Source organism: Gracilinanus agilis, chromosome 6 (assembly GCF_016433145.1).
Source record: "Gracilinanus agilis isolate LMUSP501 chromosome 6, AgileGrace, whole genome shotgun sequence".
NCBI lineage: Eukaryota > Metazoa > Chordata > Mammalia > Didelphimorphia > Didelphidae > Gracilinanus > Gracilinanus agilis.
This window is the reverse complement of record NC_058135.1, coordinates 175,685,372-175,704,039: the sequence shown is the minus strand read 5'-3', so window position 1 is coordinate 175,704,039 and position 18,668 is coordinate 175,685,372. Positions and strand designations below refer to the sequence as shown.

General features: G+C 35.8%; 1 protein-coding gene across 1 annotated transcript in view; it reads left to right on the top strand.

The window, feature by feature from the left end:
* The first annotated feature begins 2,722 nt into the window (after positions 1-2,722).
* Positions 2,723-18,668, top strand: part of N4BP2 (NEDD4 binding protein 2) — a 50,113-nt gene continuing 34,167 nt past the window's right edge. The window contains exons 1-3 of the mRNA XM_044681744.1: positions 2,723-2,945; positions 5,530-6,721; positions 18,279-18,403. Of these exons, the coding sequence (XP_044537679.1) occupies positions 2,723-2,945; positions 5,530-6,721; positions 18,279-18,403 (1,540 nt within the window). The remainder of the gene's footprint in view (positions 2,946-5,529; positions 6,722-18,278; positions 18,404-18,668) is intronic.

Here is an 18,668-nt window from a genome sequence, read left to right as displayed (position 1 = left end):
TTCTAAAACTATGATTCTAGGCTTTAAAAAAAAGTATTGCAAGTTTAGGTGTAGACTATTGAGTTGTAGGTAGGTTTGTTTGGAAGGCAACTAAATAGGTAAAAATTCATAGCAAGTGAAAAAAGTTATTGGCAATTATGTTTAGTTCGTGGTAAACATTATTCGGAACACTTGTTTTTTTAGTGATACACAATCCATACCTAAATTAAAGAATAAATGAAATGTGAATTTTATTTTCTTGTTTTTGTTTTCCTCTGAAAGATTATCAGAGAAGCGTGTATTCAGACTTTACTTCTCTAATTTTACTGGAGAATCAAGGAAGAGATTTTTTTCCTGCATATTTTAACAACTGAGGCAGTCATATGAAAACTAAATATCTTGCATTTGGACGTTTTCGCTTTCTTGAAATGCTGGTTTTGTCATTTCAGCCAACCTTTGAGGTAGGTAGGACATTGTCTCTGTTTAACAGATGAGGAAACTTGAGGCAAGAAATGTTAAGTGATTGGCTTAGGTTAGAGAAATAGCTGAGTTGGGAGCTAGACATATATAGCTTGAGGTTTTTTTCAATTAAATTGTGCTGTTTATTGATAATATCTATAATATATACAAATGTTGAACTATAGTAATTTTCTTGATCTTTTTATTTAGGTTGCTGAAAGCCTTACCTATTTACTATTGTTTTTTAATTGAATTAGAGAGGAATTCATGTTGACATTTTTACAGTCAAGACATAAATGTCTTCTCCCAAATTGTTCTTTGTGGAACAATAAAGAATGAGCCTTACATTCAGGGAAACATTATAATATATTAGTTAAAATAATATCTAATTATATGAAGGCTACACAAACATATATGCATAGTGCACATAGTCTTAGGTGCATATGTACATCCATTTTCTTATAATAATTGCTTCTAGATGAAGTTTAGAAAAGTTTGGGCAGAGAAGCTTTGTTTGAAAAAAGGAAATTTGCTTTTAGAGTTAGTTATATTTTTTGACATATTTTCACTGAATTGAATTATGTTATGGTAATAGACTATTATTATGTAAGTAAATAAAGGAAACTACTTTGAAGAAAAAGAATCTTTTTTAAGAAATCGCTGTCACTTGCATAATATTCTTTCCTTTTAACAGAAAAGTTCAGTTAAGCAAGCTACATTGACCACTACTGATTAGTATATGTCTCTTTCTACAAGTAGCTACTGCTTGAGGTTTAGTGTATAATGTAAATTTTTAGTATCTTGCTAGTTTTACTTGCTTTTTCAACATATTCTTTTCACTTGAATTTCTTGAAAAATTTTTAGTACAATTTTAGAACACTTGTGTGGCCAGCATATACATTTTGGAATTGCTACCTTTATATGTGTTTTAAAATGTATATATGTATTATATACATATATATATATTTTTCCCCCCCAGTGGAAATCCTTTAAAAATTTTTTTTTTAACTCTTACCTTCTGTCTTAGAATCAATGCTAGGTATTGAGGGTGTGGGGGAGAGTAGCTGGATGGCTCAATGGATTGAGAGCCAGGCCCAGAGATGGGAGGTCCTGGGTTCAAATTTGGCCCCAGACACTTCCTAGTTGTGTGACCCTGGGCAAGTCACTTACCCTCCATTGCCAAGCCCTTACTGCCCTTTTGCCTTAGAACGGATACACAGTATTGATTCTAAGAAGGAAAGTAAGGTTTAAAAAAAAATACTAGGTATTGGCTCCAAAGCAGAATAGTAGTAAGGGATAGGTAATTGGGGTTGGGTTGAGTGACTTGCCTAGAGTTATGGAGCTTGGAAGTATCTGAGATCAAATTTGAACCCAGGACATCCTGTTTCTAGGCCTAGCTCTCTCCTTACTGAGCCTTACAGTGCTTTATCTATCATCAATCCTATGTGATTGAGTTCTGCTATTAGTTACTACACTCATCCAAGTTCTGACATCTTTCAGTATTGTTTTCCTTTATAGTAGTCCTGTGAATTGTTCTGATTTTACTCTGTATCATTTTGATACAAGTTTCCTCAAATTTCTTGGAAAATCTTCCTATTTTTCATTTTGTATAACACACTAGTGATACTCTGTTATATTCATATACTATTTTTTCATCTATCACATAATCAGTGGAAATCCACTTGGTTTCCAGTTCTTTACTACAACAAAAATACTGGCATAAATATTTTTGTATATATGGGACTTTTCCTCCTTAAGGTATGTCTGTGGTGATGGTATCACTGGATCTTAGTATATATTTAACTACTTAGTCATTTTTCTAAGGTTGGCATGATTTTCATCAGAAGTACATTGTTGTCTCTATCTTTCCATTCATTAACTCTCTACTAGTTGCCATTTTTGTCTTTTGTCATCTTTTGATACTTTCTAGCTATTTTAATATGCAATTTTCTTAAATGATTTAGAGCCTTCTTTCATATTGATAGCTCACATTTCTTTAAAAAAAATGCTAGGTCATGTTTTTGAACATTTATCCATTGGAGATTATGGTTCTTGTTTTAAAAGGGATCTCAATTGCTTCTTACGGGTGTAAATGTTAAATGAAAAACCCTTGAAATAAAGTTACAGTCATTCAATCTGAGTAATTCTGCCTTTTCTTTTTTTCAATATGCCTTAGACCCTGTTACTATTGGATTATGCAAGCTATTTGGCCCTGTTTCCTCTGAGATATGACTTAAATATCATTCAACTTGAATAAGAAAGGACCTGATTTTTAGAAAGCAGAATGCCAAGGAAAAGGAAAAATGTTGGTGGAAGTCCTGCTAGGAAGTCTCTGAACACAGAGGATGTTGCATCCAATATTGCTCATCATGAGGAGCTGACAACTCTGCCTACACCGCCTCAGCCAAATGTCGACAAAGAGAAACTCTTAAACAGTTTGTCAGAGATGTTTTCTGACCTGGATCCTGATGTAGTTTATTTGATGCTTTCAGAATGTGATTTCAAAGGTGAGAGAAAAGAATTATTTTGAATGATTTGCATTTCATTCTTATCCTTGCTCTAATAGAACCAGAAGTGAGTTTAGAAAAAGTTATCTGTTGACTATGATCTTAAAGGTTCTATTTTATGTCAGGATTATTTTCCCAAGAAAATTAGATTTGGTCTGAGAAATTGCTATTGGAAACCATTCTCTATGAAACAAATATTTGGGAAGTTTGAGAAGAGAGAAACCAAATTAAGTTCATTTGTTTTTTAATGATAGATGAGCACATTTTTGTCAATTGCTCTGTGATAAATATTGCAAAGTATAGCTTTTGCTTCTAAGCATGGTAACTAACTTGAAGGAGGAAGTTAAGGAGAAAAAAGTTATTAGCTTGCAGAATTCTGTAAGTGTTGATTTAACTTGCTCATTTCAAGGAACCATTTACATGTAGACATATGTTGTTTTCCCAATTTAAAAGTTAACATTAACACAAAATTCCATAAATTGAGTAGTTATGTGAGGAGGGTACTCTGTATTTGAAACAAATGAGAACTTCAAATCACAGTTATCATGACAAAGACATAGAGTTAGCCAGAATTCAGACTGGCAAAACACAGAGTCAACAATCATTTATTAAGTGCCTACTGTATACAGAGCATTGTTATGTGTGTCCTGTGGATATAAAGACAAATGAAACAGTTCCTACTCTCTAGAAGCTTATTTTTGATTCAGGGAGGAAGTGTGCATGCAGATAAGCACATGTTAAATAGATTTAAAAAACCAAATGTAAGGTGCATATGACAATGAGAAGACACCAGCAGCTACAGTAGAGAATCAGGGAAGGCTTCCTGTAGAAGGGAGCATTTGAGCAGGATTTTAAAAGAAACAGGATTTTAAGCCAAAGGGTGATGATGGGAGAGGTGGTGGGGAGAGAGAGAGAGAGAGAGAGAGAGAGAGAGAGAGAGAGAGAGAGAGAGAGCGCGAGCGCGCAAGGCCAGTTTACCTGGTCTATAGAGTCTGGGAAAGGTAGGTTAGGACCACACTGTTAACAGCTTTCAAAACTGAATGGCAGAGCCTGTATTCCAAATGAGAAATATTTAGTGAGCAGTTGGAGTTTATTGAAAGGGACCATGACACAATCAGACCTCAAGTTTAGGAAAATCACTTTTGTGTGGCGGATGGATTAGAGAGGGAAGATAGTTAATGCAGGGTGACCCATTAGAAATCTATTTCAGTAGTTCAGGTGAGGGGTGATAAGGGCCTCACTGAGCGTTCTGGCTGCAGAGGAGGCATTGTGGAGGCAGAAACAAGGTTCTTCAACTGTTAATGCTGTGTGGTGTGAGCGATAATCACAATGTCAAGATAATAGTTATGTTGTAAACATGGTTACTGGAAAAATTCTGTAGCCTTGACAAAATAGATAATTTGGAAAGGGGATGGATTTATTTACAGGGAAAAGTTTTGGATGCGTTAAGTTTGAGATGCCTACATCTAATATGTGGTTGGAGATACAGAACTAAAACTCAGAGGTGAGTCTAGAACTGGGTCTGCAAAGATCTAAGAGTCATCTGTTTAGAGATCTTCATTAAACCTATGGGTACTGAGGAATTATCAAGTGAGAGAGGGCCAAGGGCAGTGTATGCGTGGTATCTCTAGAGTGAGGGAATATGTGATGTGCTGATCAACACAAGAAGGAGCAGTCACAAAGGTAGGAGGAAAACCAAGAGTCCTGCAGAAAAGTTATCTGTGCCATATTCTATAGATAGGTCAAGAAGGAGTGAGTTTTGGGAAAAGCCCTTCAGATTTGGCAGTTCAGAGATGATCGATAACATTGAAGAAGGCTGTTTCAGTTGAATGATGGGGTTGAAAGCCAGACTAAGCTCTTCCTGTATGCCAGGTACTTTAGGGATCATCCGTGCCCACTAGGATCTTCCAGTAGAGGAAGACATTGTACAGTAGGGAGCTGAAAAGTGATGAGAATTGACTGATCTTCCAGTAGAGGAAGACATTGTTCAGTAGGGAGCTGAAAAGTGATGAGAATTGGGATGGGGGCAGGAGAGAAAGTGCCCTTGCAGGAGCTCAGGGTGTGGAGGGAAAGGAGGAAGCATGGTGGTAAAATACAGAGTGAGAACCATAGCCAGGATGAGGAGAAAAGCCGGCAGGCCCCTCCAAAGTAGCACTAGATTTGGAATCAAGAGGATATTGGAAGTAGAACTTGTTAGCTTTTTGACCACAAGCAAATCATTTAACTTTCTCTTTTTTTTTTTCTCTCTGTAAAATGAGGTTAATAAGGCCTTTGGTGCCCCTCTGCCTTAAGGGGCTGTTGTTAAGATCAGATTTATGTAAATTGCTTTATAAACTCATCTAACATTAAGCCAATGCAAAACTTACCATGCTTTAAAATGTATTCGAAGAGAAGTAACAAATAGAGGGCAGACTAGCAAACATTTATTGTCAAGTCAAATAACTTTTTAAAGCAGTTTCCTCATCTGTAAAATTATGGGGTTGGATTCACTGGCTAATAAGGTTCCTTCCACCTCTAACTCTGTCATCCTATATACATTTTTTTGCCCTGTTCATAATGTTTTTATCCTTCTCTTCATGAACAGTTGAAAATGCTATGGATTGTCTCTTAGAACTGTCCACTGGTGCCAAAGGAATGCCGGCCTCTAAAAGCTTAATATTGGAGTCAGTTGCAACACCACTTGCTTTTGTTAATCAGCACCTTGCTGAAGGAAATGAAATGAATGAAAAACATCCTCATATAGAAAATGAAGATAGCTCTCAAGTAGCAGATACATTCTCTGATATGCGACTTACTGAAGACTTGGATTCCTTAATACAAAATGCATTTGAGAAATTGAATTATGCTTCAAATGACCAAGTGTCTTCACAGTCACTTTTGCCTTTGGAACACAATTTTGGTGGCACCGGTGACAGCAGAAGGAGTTTTCCTCTGCAAAAAACAGAAATGGACCCTGAAAAATTTGAAAATTCTTCTGTATTAAATTCAGAACATTTAACTTTACATTCAGATTTGAGCAAATCCAGAAATTGTAAAAAGGATGCTATATGGCCTTTAACTAATAATATGGATGTCCAGCCTAATAGCTTTTTCACTCAACCAAATGATTCTCTAGTGGTATATGTTAACCCCAGTCAAACTCAAAATACACTTTCAGATGCTCCAAATTTTGGGTGCCAGCCTTCTCAATCCTGTGTACGTTTGGATACAAATGAAATAAGGACTGCTGTCAATCCTCTTATACAGATTTCAGACCAGACCGAAGATAGAATGGGCACATGTGGTGATCAGAATGGTGTTTCTGTCCCTAATTTGTTTACATCATCCAAAGGATTTGCTTTTAAGCCACAAAATCATTCAGAACTACCACCACAGGGAAGTGACTTCAGCTTTTGTCCTGGAATACCCCCATTGCCACCTCCGCCTGTGCTACCACAGACTTCGTGGAATCCAATGGCTTCTGCCTTTGAACCATTTCAAGGGGTCCGTAGCTTCATTGCTCCAGTTGCTGCCAGTCCTCAGCCTATGATACCTGTTTTTGACTACTGTGAACCTGGAAGAGTCTGTGCTTCCCTGCCACCCCCAGTTCTTTTTAGTGCCTGGGATAGAAATGCTTCATTGCCGATGCCAGTGGCATGGAGGAATCAAGATGGAAATCCTTATCAAGTACAAGAGCCTCCTGCTTCTCATACTGTTCGAAGAAAAACCCCTTACGTAGGCCAAACACTTGTGCTACTCAGAGGGCTTCCAGGATCTGGGAAATCCTTTTTGGCAAGGTATAATATTTCTTTTACATATCTAGGATGACTAGAACATAATAGCTTAAGTATTTATACCACCTTTGTAATGGCTGTCTCTATATTATCTAATATTGAACAAAAATCTTAATTGAATGGTGAAATATAGCCTTTTCTGAAAATTTATCTTCCCAGTACTGTTTGTACCTAATGATATTTTTTTCTTTTTTTAAAAATATTTATTGATATTCATTTTTAACATGGTTACATGATTCATGCTCCCACTTTCCCCTTCACCCCCGCACTCCCCCCATCCATGGCCGATGCACATTTCCACTGGTTTTAACATGTGTCCTTGATCAAGACCTATTTCCAAATTGTTGGTAGTTGCATTGGTGTGGTAGTTTCGAGTCTACATCCCCAATCATGTCCACCCCGACCCATGCGTTCAAGCAGTTGTTTTTCTTCTATGTTTCCTCTCCTGCAGTCCTTTCTCTGAATGTGAGTAGCGTCTTTACCATAAATCCCTCAGAATTGTCCTGTGTCATTGCATTGCTGCTGGTACAGAAGTCCATTACATTCTATTTTATCACAGTGTATCAGTCTCTGTGTACAGTGTTCTTCTGGCTCTGCTCCTTTTGCTCTGCATCAATTCCTGGAGGTCTTTCCAGTTGACATGGAATTCCTCTAGTTTATTATTCCTTTGAGCACAATAGTATTCCATCACCAACATATACCACAATTTCTTCAGCCATTCCCCAATTGAAGAGCATACCCTCCTTTTCCAGTTTTTTGCCACCACAAAAAGCATAGCTATAAATATTTTCGTACAAGTCTGTTTATTTATGATCTCTTTGGGGTACAAATCCAACAATGGTATGGCTGGATCAAAGGGCAGGCAGTCTTTTATAGCCCTTTGAGCATAGTTCCAAATTGCCATCCAGAATGGTTGGATCAGTTCACAACTCCACCAGCAATGCATTAATGTCCCAATTTTGCCACATCCCCTCCAGCATTCATTACTCTCCCCTTCTTTCATTTTAGCCAATCTGCTAGGTGTGAGGTGGTACCTCAGAGTTGTTTTGATTTGCATTTCTCTAATTATTAGAGATTTGGAACACTTTCTCATGTGCTTATTGATAGTTTTGATTTCTTTACCTAAAAATTGCCTATTTGTGTCTCTTGCCCATTTATCAATTGGGGAATGGCTTGATTTTTTTATACAATTGATTTAACTTCTTGTATATTTGAGTAATTATACCCCTGTCAGAGTTTTTTGTTATAAAGATTTTTTCCCAATTTGTTGTTTCCCTTCTGATTTTGACTACATTGTTTTTGTTTGTACAAAAGCTTTTTAGTTTAATATAATCAAAACCATTTAATTTACATTTTGTAATTTTCTCTAACTCTTGCTTGATTTTAAAATCTTTCCTTTCCCAGAGATCTGACAAGTATACTATTCTGTGTCCTAATGATACTTTTTCCTCCGAATGCTTTTGCCAGATTTTTTTAAGTTTCTTTTGAAAAGCAAAAGAGAATGAGGAAGAAATGATGATTCCAAGCTATTGAGTCTACGTTTTATTTTAAATATCATTAGGAAAAATGGAGAAGTTAGTGGGCAGGATTATGAGTTTAGTTTTAGGCAAATAAATGCCTACTTTTGCACCCAGCTCTGTGCTAAACTGTGTGGATATGAATAGAAAAAGAAACTCAGTCCCTACTATCAAGGGGCTCGCATTGATTGAGGGAAACAAGTTAATAATTTAATGACTATAAAGTCAAGGCACACCACTGAACTTGTTGGAAGACCTCTAATGATGGATGATGGGAATTTCACTTCTGATGAAAGCAGACCATTCCAATTTGGAATATACTAGGAAGTTTTTTCTTAACATTTTTTTTAAAATAACTTCTTATTGCTCATAGTTATGCCTGTTAGAGTCTAACCCCTATTACACACAATAGTTCTGAAGATTCTGGAAGGAATTTATCATTTTATTTCCTCTCTAAGTCTTCTTTTTCAGTTTTTCCCACTGATTTTCACATTCCATAATCTTGATGTATTTTACTATCCTGCTTGTTTTCCTTTAGTTGCTCTCATTTCCTAAAATGTGGTGCCCAGAATCAGACATAATATTCCAATCAGACACAGAAATTAAAATATTCTATATGTAACCCAATTAGAGCAGAATGTTGGGGGATCCTCCCCTTACTGCTTCTGGATATTCTTAACCTCTTTTAATGTAGCCTGAGATTTAATGAGCTTTCTTAGCTGCCTTACCTCACTGACATCTCTCCAAACAAAGAATACCTCTAAACTCCCCAGAGGTCCCCCTTTTTTTCCTTCGTATTTATGGAGTTGAATTTCTAAACACAAAGTAAGGCTTTTCATTCCTATTAACTTTTATTTTTATTAGATCATACCTATTGAGGACTTTGTGGACCCTAAATCCAGCATATTACTTATCCCTCCTAGCTTTGTTTTATGTTCCAATTTGATTAGCATTTATAAGTCACTGCTTAAAATATTAACCAGCATAGGAACAAACACATAGGGCTTTTACAATAGAGACTTTCCCAGTCCAGTCATTCATGACTACTCTTTGGATCTGATTGTTTATTTAACCAGTCCTGAATCTGCCTAATTTTGTCATTGTCAAGCTTACTTCTCTTTGTCTTCTTCACAAAGATAAGTGTCTTTTTCAAATACTTTGTAAAAACTTAGGTAAAAAAAGCAGCATTCTGCAAAAAAAGAAACATCATGTTAGTGTCGTAATAATATCACGTAAAAAAGTTTTATTAATATCTTTCATTTTTATATCACAGGCATTTTGGATATGTACTCTTCATTCCCATCCTGCCATTAACTGCTTCCTTATTAAAAAGAAAAACATGACCTGTTTTTGCTCAAGCCATGTTGAAGTCAAACTCATGGCCTATCATCTGCCTTTCTTGTTTATTCCTGTTTTAGTGCATTTGTCTTTCTCCAATCTGATGCTGTTTTCATTTTTTCCAGCTGCTCACTGTAAAGTTCACTGACTATAGGTCTGTAGTCACATCTTCCAATTCTTTTAATACATAAAGATATATTTCATCTAAATCTGGTGGCCCTTAATATTTCCTTATTTGTATTGGATATAAATGTCTTAGTAGTTTTTGTTCTGACTTTGACAAGCTGGAAAAAGAATAAGGATCGAGGAGCTATATATATCTGCTTGCTTTTCAGTTATTTTCCTGTTCACCTCATGTGATGATTTCATTCTCTCCCTTTTTTTTTTTTTTTTTGCAATATAGGTGGTATTTTAAAGCTCATTTTATTGCTTTTATTCTTTTTCAGCAGCCTTAGTGATTTCTGAGCTTTAGCTCTCTTGACATTGCACTTTCCTTCTGTTCTGTTCTTTGATACTTCCTGTTACCTGACTTTATTTTTAACTTTTTAAGATATTTTTAAATCGAAATTGGTTGCTGTGTTCAGTGCATCTATTTTATTTTAACTTTTTCAGGCATCCCTAGTTCAGGTGATACTGGATTATTTTCCTTTGTGCTTTTGGAATTTCATTCTTCTTCTGACTTGCTGGAGGTCACATAGCTAGGAAGTGTTGGAGGTTAGATTTGAACACAGGACCTCCCATTTGTAGACCTGGCTTGCTATCCATTGCACTACCCAGCTGCCCTTAGAATGTCATTCTTGTGAATTACCTATCTGCCTTGGACTGACTTCCTTGAAGAGTTTCAGATCATAGGAGCGCTACTTTGAAATATGTTTTCCCAGTATCTGGGGTGCATTAATTAATAATAGTCCTGGAGAACACATAATATAACATACCTCTCTTTTATCAAAGAAGCAGTGTACATACTCTAGCAGAATGTTGTATTTAATGTCACTTGCAGTTGCTATATTGGAGATTTTTGCTTAACTTTCTTTTGCTACAAGGAAAAATTGACTTTAAAACATGGTATCCAATTCGATATCCAGAAAGGACTGATTAAAAATTACAAAATCTATCAACAAAATATGCTTATTTTTTATTATTTACTTTTTTTGGTTTTATTTTTCTTAAACCCTTACCTTCTGCTTAGAATCAGCATCAAATATGAATTCTTAGACAGAAGGGCAGTGAGAGCTAGGCAGATGGAGTTAAGTGACTTACTTAAGGTTTGTCCAGAATCACACAGCTAGTAAGTGTCTGAGGACAGATTTGAACTCAGGAATATGTTGTTCCTTGTTCCAAGGCCAATGCTCTATCCACTGCACCTCCTAGCTACATAGTACTACCAAATACTCCTATCAGTCCATCAGCATATGGTTTTAGTTGAATTGAAAGGTTGTCTTAAACAAATTTATTTTTTCTGGACACATTTTTTCAACTGTTGCAAAGAAATAAAGGTGCCACTTGGAAACTGACTTTGGTCGCAGTTTCATCAAAAATGTTTTTTGGGTAGAGGATCCAAGAAGTTATATTGTGATGAGATTCTGTTTTAAATTTTCTGATTTGGGAGCAGCTAGATGGCTCAGTAGATAGAGAGAAATACCTGGAGATAAGAGGTCCTGGATTCAAATGTGACCTCAGACCCTTACTAGCTGTGTGATCATGGCCAAGTCACTTATTCCCCATTGCCTAGCCCTGACTACTCTTTTGCTTTGGAAGTGATACACAGAATTGATTCTAAGATGGAAAATAAAGGTTTAAAAAAAGAATTTCTCATTTTTCTAACTGTTGCTTTCCTGTGAATTGTGACTCTTTTAATGTGTTTAGTCTAGTAATGTTGACATATATTGAATTCTTTTAGCATAGGTGTAGTGTTGTTGCATAACAAACACAACATATTATCTATGTTGATAACAATAATCCACATTCCATTGTGCCTTGAAAGATCACTTTTCTTGCTTTATCATGATAGTTCTGCACTAATCATTTTTTAAAAGGTAATTAAAAAGTAGTGTAGCATTCGATGCTTTTGGGTCATAATTTAACTACATCACTTGCATTGAGCAAGAGTATGGGACAAGTATGAAACAAGAGTGGCACACAAGAAATTCAAGCTAGTTCAAAATCAGTTGTCTGAGCTAATGATTGCAGAGATTGGAGAGCAGAGAACTTAGATAGAATACAGTCATATTGTCTTTAGGAGCCAGGGAAAAGAGCAATCATTAAAGGAATCAAAGAAGTAAAAGAGAGGTAGGAGAATACCTAAGATGGAGCAGCATGGAAACAGAGGCTAGCAGAGATTTTAAGAGGAAAGAGTCATGCTCAGTAGTTCAAATATGGCACAGACAGGGACAGAGGCAAAGAGAAGGTCTTTAGATCTAGCTCAAGAATGCATATTGGTTATGTGAATAGTGGGTTGGAAGCCCATCACTTAAAGAGAGAATGGGTGGTCATCACATGGAAACTTAAGAGGTATAAAAATCTTTTATAGAAGTATGGCAGGACAAGGAAGTAGAAAAATAGTACAGTAATTGGCATGATTTCATAAAGATGAAGAAAATTTGTACATTTTTGAAGGTAAAAGTCAGAGTATGGGAAGATCTTGAGGGAAGATAAGAGAAAAGGAAGGGAATACTTGGGAGAAGAAATAAGAAAGAACAGAGGAAGGGAGATTAGAGAAGGGTGAAAGCTCTTACACTGAAGACTCCCTTTAAGAGAGATAAAATGTATGTATAACCCAGTGGAATTGCTTGTCACTGGAGGGGGAAGGGATGAGGGGAGGGAGAAAACACGAGTCATGTAAAAAAAGAAAGGTAAAGATTACACTCACATGTATAAAATTAAGTCAAATTATAATGACCTCATGATAGTGACTTTAATGTCCTCCCCTCTCCCTCTCACCCAATTTTATTTTCGTAAATAATTCATGAATTTATTTACTGAAAAAATATTTGTGATCTAGATATATTATATAATAGTATAAAGGGCAGAGGTGGTATAGTGTTTAGAGTTCCAGGCCTAAAATCAGGAAAGCTCATCTTCCAGAATTCAAATCTGGGCACAGACACTTGCCCTTTTTGCCTCAGTTTCCTCATCTGTAAAATGAGCTGGAGAAGGAAATGGCAAACTACTTCAGTATCTTGTCAGGAAAGCCCTAGGTGGGGTCATGAAGAGTAATACAACTGAATGGTAACAAAATGCACTTTTAATCCGCCACAAAACCTGTATGATTATAAAATGGAAGGTAATGGTTTAAAAAAATGAAGATAAAAAAGATAGTGATAAATAAAATACATTTGAATTGAACAAAAAGTAAAAAACTTTTCAGTAAATATGTATAGCAATTTTGTGTAGTTATTTTTCATTTTATGTACTTTTTATTTTAAAAGAAATGTCATTCTAGGAGTTGTGACTTAATTTGAGGTTTAGACTATATTATAGTCAATATGGTACATACAGGTTTCCTTAGCAATGTAGCACAATATTTCCAGTAAGAGAAACCTGTTTTACTTTTAACTTTCATTTTAAAATTAAAAATGTGTCTTGCAGAGAAAGTAAGTAGCCCCTAAATCAAGATAAAATCATACTACCTCTGAACCTTCTTAGAAGAATCTTAGGATTCTCTGTGCATTTGACTCTTTAAAAAGAAATTGACATGTCTTTGAAGCAGAGAAATCCTGCCTTTCCTCCTCTCATTTTGCATCATTCAGTCAATAGAGAGCTAGGAAAGATTAGCCCCTTCCTTCTACAAGTTTCCAGGTGTCTCTTCTACATCTCAGGGGTTAGGGGTGCAGTGCCCTCTTATTGCATAAAATTTTTTGGCCCTTCATACCAGAAAAGTCTGAATTTTTTTCTTTTTGTTTTATGGGGTGCTTAAGGTATGTTGTAAATTTAGGGGTAAATATGCATTTCTAAGTTTCTAAACGTTTTCTTTGTAGTCTGTGGCCTGCACAAAACTCCCCCAAAATACATTTTTTTTTTTAATGTTGACTCATGATGTGGAAGGGATACCTGTATTTAGAAACAACTTTTTTTTTTTTAAACCCTTACCTTCCATCTTGGAATCAATAACTGTTTATTGGCTCCAAGGCAGAAGAATGGTAAGGGTAGGCAACCAGGGTCAAGTGACTTGCCCAGGGTCACACAGCTGGGAAGTTTCTGAGGCCAGATTTGAACCTAGGACCTCCCATCTCTAGGCCTGGCTCTTAATCCACTGAGCTACCCAGCTGCCCCTCCAACTTCTTTAACAAAAAGGAAATTCAGAATTTAAACCCTGTTCATAATATTAAGTTTTCTTTGGATTCCTAAATAAACCTCCTTCTTTCCAATTTTCACTTCACCCCAATTTCTATTTCCCATTGTCCTTTTCTCAGTATTTCTAAATATTTTCTGTAATATCTGACACTTATTTATTTTGCCTTGGCTTCTACGTACTCTTCTCATTCTTGGACTGTAGGACAATCAGTTTTTCTCCTCTTGTTCTGGTTCATTTTTGCTTCACATGCCCTTTAATTTAGATATTCCAGCCAGCTTGTATTTTTACACTCCTTTGGTAATTTCATGACTTCATTGACCACCTTCTATATATTAAAGCCTAATCTCTACCCTCACCTGGCCTAACATTTCTAACTATCTTTCCAGAAGTCTGCACCTGGAACTCAGCATGTTCAAAACAAAGCCTTCATGCTGAACCCCTCCAAGAAAACTTATCCCCTTTCAAAATTTCCTGTGAATTTTTTGTTTGTACAAAACCTTTTTAATTTAATGTAATCAAAATTATTTATTTTACATTTTGTAATTTTTTCTAACTCTTGCTTGGTCTTAAAAATCTTTCCTTTCCCAAAGATCTGACAAGTATACTATTCTGTGTTCACCTAATTTGCTTATAGTTTCCTTCTTTATATTCAAGTCATTCACCCATTCTGAGTTTATCTTGGTGTAGGGTGTGAGAAGTTGCTCCAAGCTTAATCTCTCCCATACTGTTTTCCAATTTTTCCAGCAGTTTTTGTCAAATAGTGGATTTTTGTTCCAATAGCTGGGCTCTTTGGGTTTATCATAGACTGTCTTACTGATGTCACTTACCCCAAGTCTATTCCACTGATTCTCCCTTCTTCCTCTTCACCAGTACCATATTGTTTGTTTGTTTGATTGTTTTAAACCCTTAACTTCTGTGTATTGGCTCCTAGGTAGAAGAGTGGTAAGGGTGGGCAATGGGGGTTAAGTGACTTGCCCAGGGTCACACAGCTGGGAAGTGTCTGAGGCCGGATTTGAACCTAGGACCTCCCGTCTTTGAGCCTGGCTCTCAATCCACTGAGCTACCCAGCTGCCCCACCATATTGTTTTGATGACCACTGCTTTATAGTACAGTTTAATATCTGGTATTGCTAGACCCCCTTCCTTCACATTTTTTTTTTCATTATTTCCTTTGATATTCTTGATCTTTTGTTCTTCCAAATGGACTTTGTTATAGTTTTTTCTAATTCAGTAAAAAAGTTTCTTGGTAGTTTGATAGGTATGACATTAAATAAGTAAATTAATTTGGGTAGGATTGTCATTTTTATTATGTTAGCTCGTCCTACTCATAAGCAATCAATGTTTTTCCAGTTGTTTAGATCTAGTTTTAATTGTATGGAAAGTGTTTTGTAGTTGTGTTCATATAATTCCTGTGTTTGTCTTGGCAGATAGATTCCTAAAGTATTTTATACTGTCTAGAGTGATTTTAAATGGTGTTTCTCTTTCTAACTCTTGCTGCTGAGATGTATAGGTAATATATAGAAATGCTGATGATTTATGTGGGTTTATTTTGTATCCTGCAACTTTGCTAAAGTTGTTGATTATTTCCACTAGTTTTTTAGTTGATTCTCTAGGATTCTTTAGGTAGGCCATCGTATCATCTGCAAAGAGTGATAGCTTAGTCTCCTCATTATCTATTTTAATGCCTTCATTTTCTTTTTCTTCTAATTGCTACTGCTAATGTTTCTAGTACAATGTTGAATAATAGAGGAGATAATGGGCATCCTTGTTTCACTCCTGATTTTATTGGGAAGGCTTCTAATTTATCCCCATTTCAGATGATGTTTGCTGATGGTTTTGGATATATACTCTGTTGTTTTAGAAAAAGACTATTAATTTTTTTGAGTTCCAAATTCTTCCCTTCTCTCCTGTCCCTCCTCCAGCCACTTAAAAGGCAAGTAATATATCAGTTATGCATGTGAAATCATGCAGAACATTTCTGTATTAGCCCCCCCCCCCCCAAAAAAAAAGCCAGAAAATAATTTGATTTCTTCTCAGAATTCATTAATTCTCTCACTGGAGATGGGTAGCATTTTTTCATAATGAATCTTTTAGCATTTTCTTGTTTCATTGTATTGAAAAGCAGCTAAGGCTATCCCAGTTGATCCTCATTACAATACTGCTGTGACTGTACAATGATCTCCTGGTTCTGCTCCTCCACTTTGTATTAGTTCAGAGAGGACTTTCCATGCTTTTTCTGAATTCACCTGTGCGTCATTACTTCTCGCACAGTAGTACTCCATCACAACCATACACTGCTGGTTGTTCAGCTTTTCTCCAGTTTGTGAGAATCTCTTCAGTTTCTAATTCTTTGACACCACAGAAAGAGCTGCCATCGGTGTTTTTGTACATATAGATTCTTTTCCTTTTTCTTTGCTCTTCCTTATTTCTTTTGGTCCAATTATTCAGGCTTGATTCTTTCCTCTTTACTTGCACATCTGTTGTAAGCTCTAAAGACCTGTTAATTCTACCTCCAAAACAAAAAGAGGAAAGAACACTGTCTTTGTAGTCAGAAGCCTTGAATTCAAATCTCTGATGCTTACTGTTCTTTGTGCTGCAGTTCCATGACTGTAAAATGAAGGGTTTGGATTAGATAGCCTTTGAAGTCTCTACCAGTTTTAGGTTTAAAATCCTATGTTCTGCTCCAAAGCCTTTGGAGCCTGCCCTGAAAGAATCCGCAATTTGTTTGCAGTGGCAAAATTTCTTACTACTTCAATATGTTCTGTTGTCTTTACATGTATTCATGTTTTATTTTCTCTCTATTTAGATTGTGATGTCTTCGATGTCAAGGACTATGTTCTTATTTAAACATTTTGAAAAAATACAGTTTCAGTGCCTGGCACAGTAACTCAGTAGGCACAAATCCGATAATTTGAATTTTTGCTGCCAAGTTAAAGTTTGTGGTTTGTCTTAATTAAGTTAGGGCTTAATCAGTTTTCCCCCTAATTTCATGGATTAAGGGTTTTTGTTATTTAACAAAATATGGAATATTTGCTTCTGTACTTTAGAAGAGTGTTACTATCACATGCCGAAAATTTAATATATTACACAGAAAAGTTTGATATAACTCTTGTATGATAAAAAGATATTTTTGGTAATTGTTCTCTAATGTAGTGATGTAGAAAATGGACTTCAGATTCCTGATTTCTAAATGGAGAGTATTTTGTTTTCTGTGTCACTCTTAAACTTCTGTATATCCAGCTAATGGTTTCATAGACTTATTTATGAATTGTGGCCCATACTGTTTGGTACCCAATTTCCTGTTGTTGAGTCTTTCCACATTTAGCCACCACAGGGTCTGTACTAATAAATCTTTCAAATTTGATAAAAATATCAGAAGGGGCAGAAGCAGAGTCTAGAGAGGATTGAAGGATGACCAGCCTGAGTCCCTAGCCAAAATGGAGGCCCCAGGAAGAAGTCACTAATGGGAGAAGTGGGGGTGGCGGTGTTGGTGAGAGGGGAAAGCCTATATGTATAAAATAGACTCTTGTCAAGGAACAAAGATAACATCTATATTATACTTTCCTTTTTGCATGCATCACTGTGAACTTTTCTGAAACGCTGGGATATTGTAACTTAAACAGATTATGAAACTCTTGCATAGTAGATTTTTACTACCTCAAATGTTTGCCATATTTTTTTATTCTTGTGTGCGTGTAGTTTGCTTTCCAGGTCCCTTATTACCAGTAGACTTACCAGGTCCCTTATTTCCCCTGCATTGGTTATAAATATACAAAGTATTCTGAAAATCTTAGTTTGGTTCTCCTAAGGATTAAAACTGCATCAAGACCTTTGGAGAATTCTGTATTTTTATTTTTTAAATTGTGTTAGTATATTAACATCTTTTTATATATTATCACATAATTTGTCATTAATATTTTTGGAGGAGCATTTGAGTTTATGCAATTGTACTAGATCCTTCCCCAGTTTTGAGCATCTTATTTTAATTTTGTGCTACCCTGATTTCTGTTTAATATATGACTGCCTTAAATTCTCTTGTCTTCTATTTCAATTGGTTTCAGAAACCCAATAAGTGTCATTTGTCCAGAAGTGGAAATATCCATGACTGATAGTGTTCCTTTGTGCTTAATAGATTACAGGGGCTTCCTTGCTAAATCTCAAGTTTCAAATCTGCAGACCTTTACTCTGAAAGTTTTTGAGTATGTTTCTGAGGAATAAACAAAGAAGAAAAGATTAGTTTCTCTGGCATTCATATACTTCCTTTGCTTTTAAAAAATCCTTGGAGAGCATTGTACCATCCTCATCAAATAACATTCTCTGTATTTTATATATTATAGTCTTTTAGAAGAACAATATAAAATTGAGAAATCAATTAAAATAATTCCATTAATTGAATTTAATTTTCATCATAGGAAATTACTAGAGGAGAATCCGAATGGAGTCATACTTAGTTCAGATGATTTCTTTTACAAAAATGGACAATATCAATTTGATGGAAATTTATTGGGTGAAGCACATGAGTGGAACCAGAAACGAGGTAAGAATTGGACCTTAGGTACTTGGTCATCTTAATGTTAATTTAAAGGAAAGAGTGACATCATTTCTATATTGAAGTTTCTGACTCTTGTAAAGGGAATCCATGCACATATTTTTATTAGGCTGCATAGGGCAAGAGGTGTGTAGGCAGGTGTAGTATTAGTTGTTTTGTTCCTGGATTTCTCATGAACCTTAGATTTGCTCCCTGTGAATATATTTCTTAATTGTTCCAAAGGGGGAACCTGTGGCTCAGTGTTTTAAGAGCC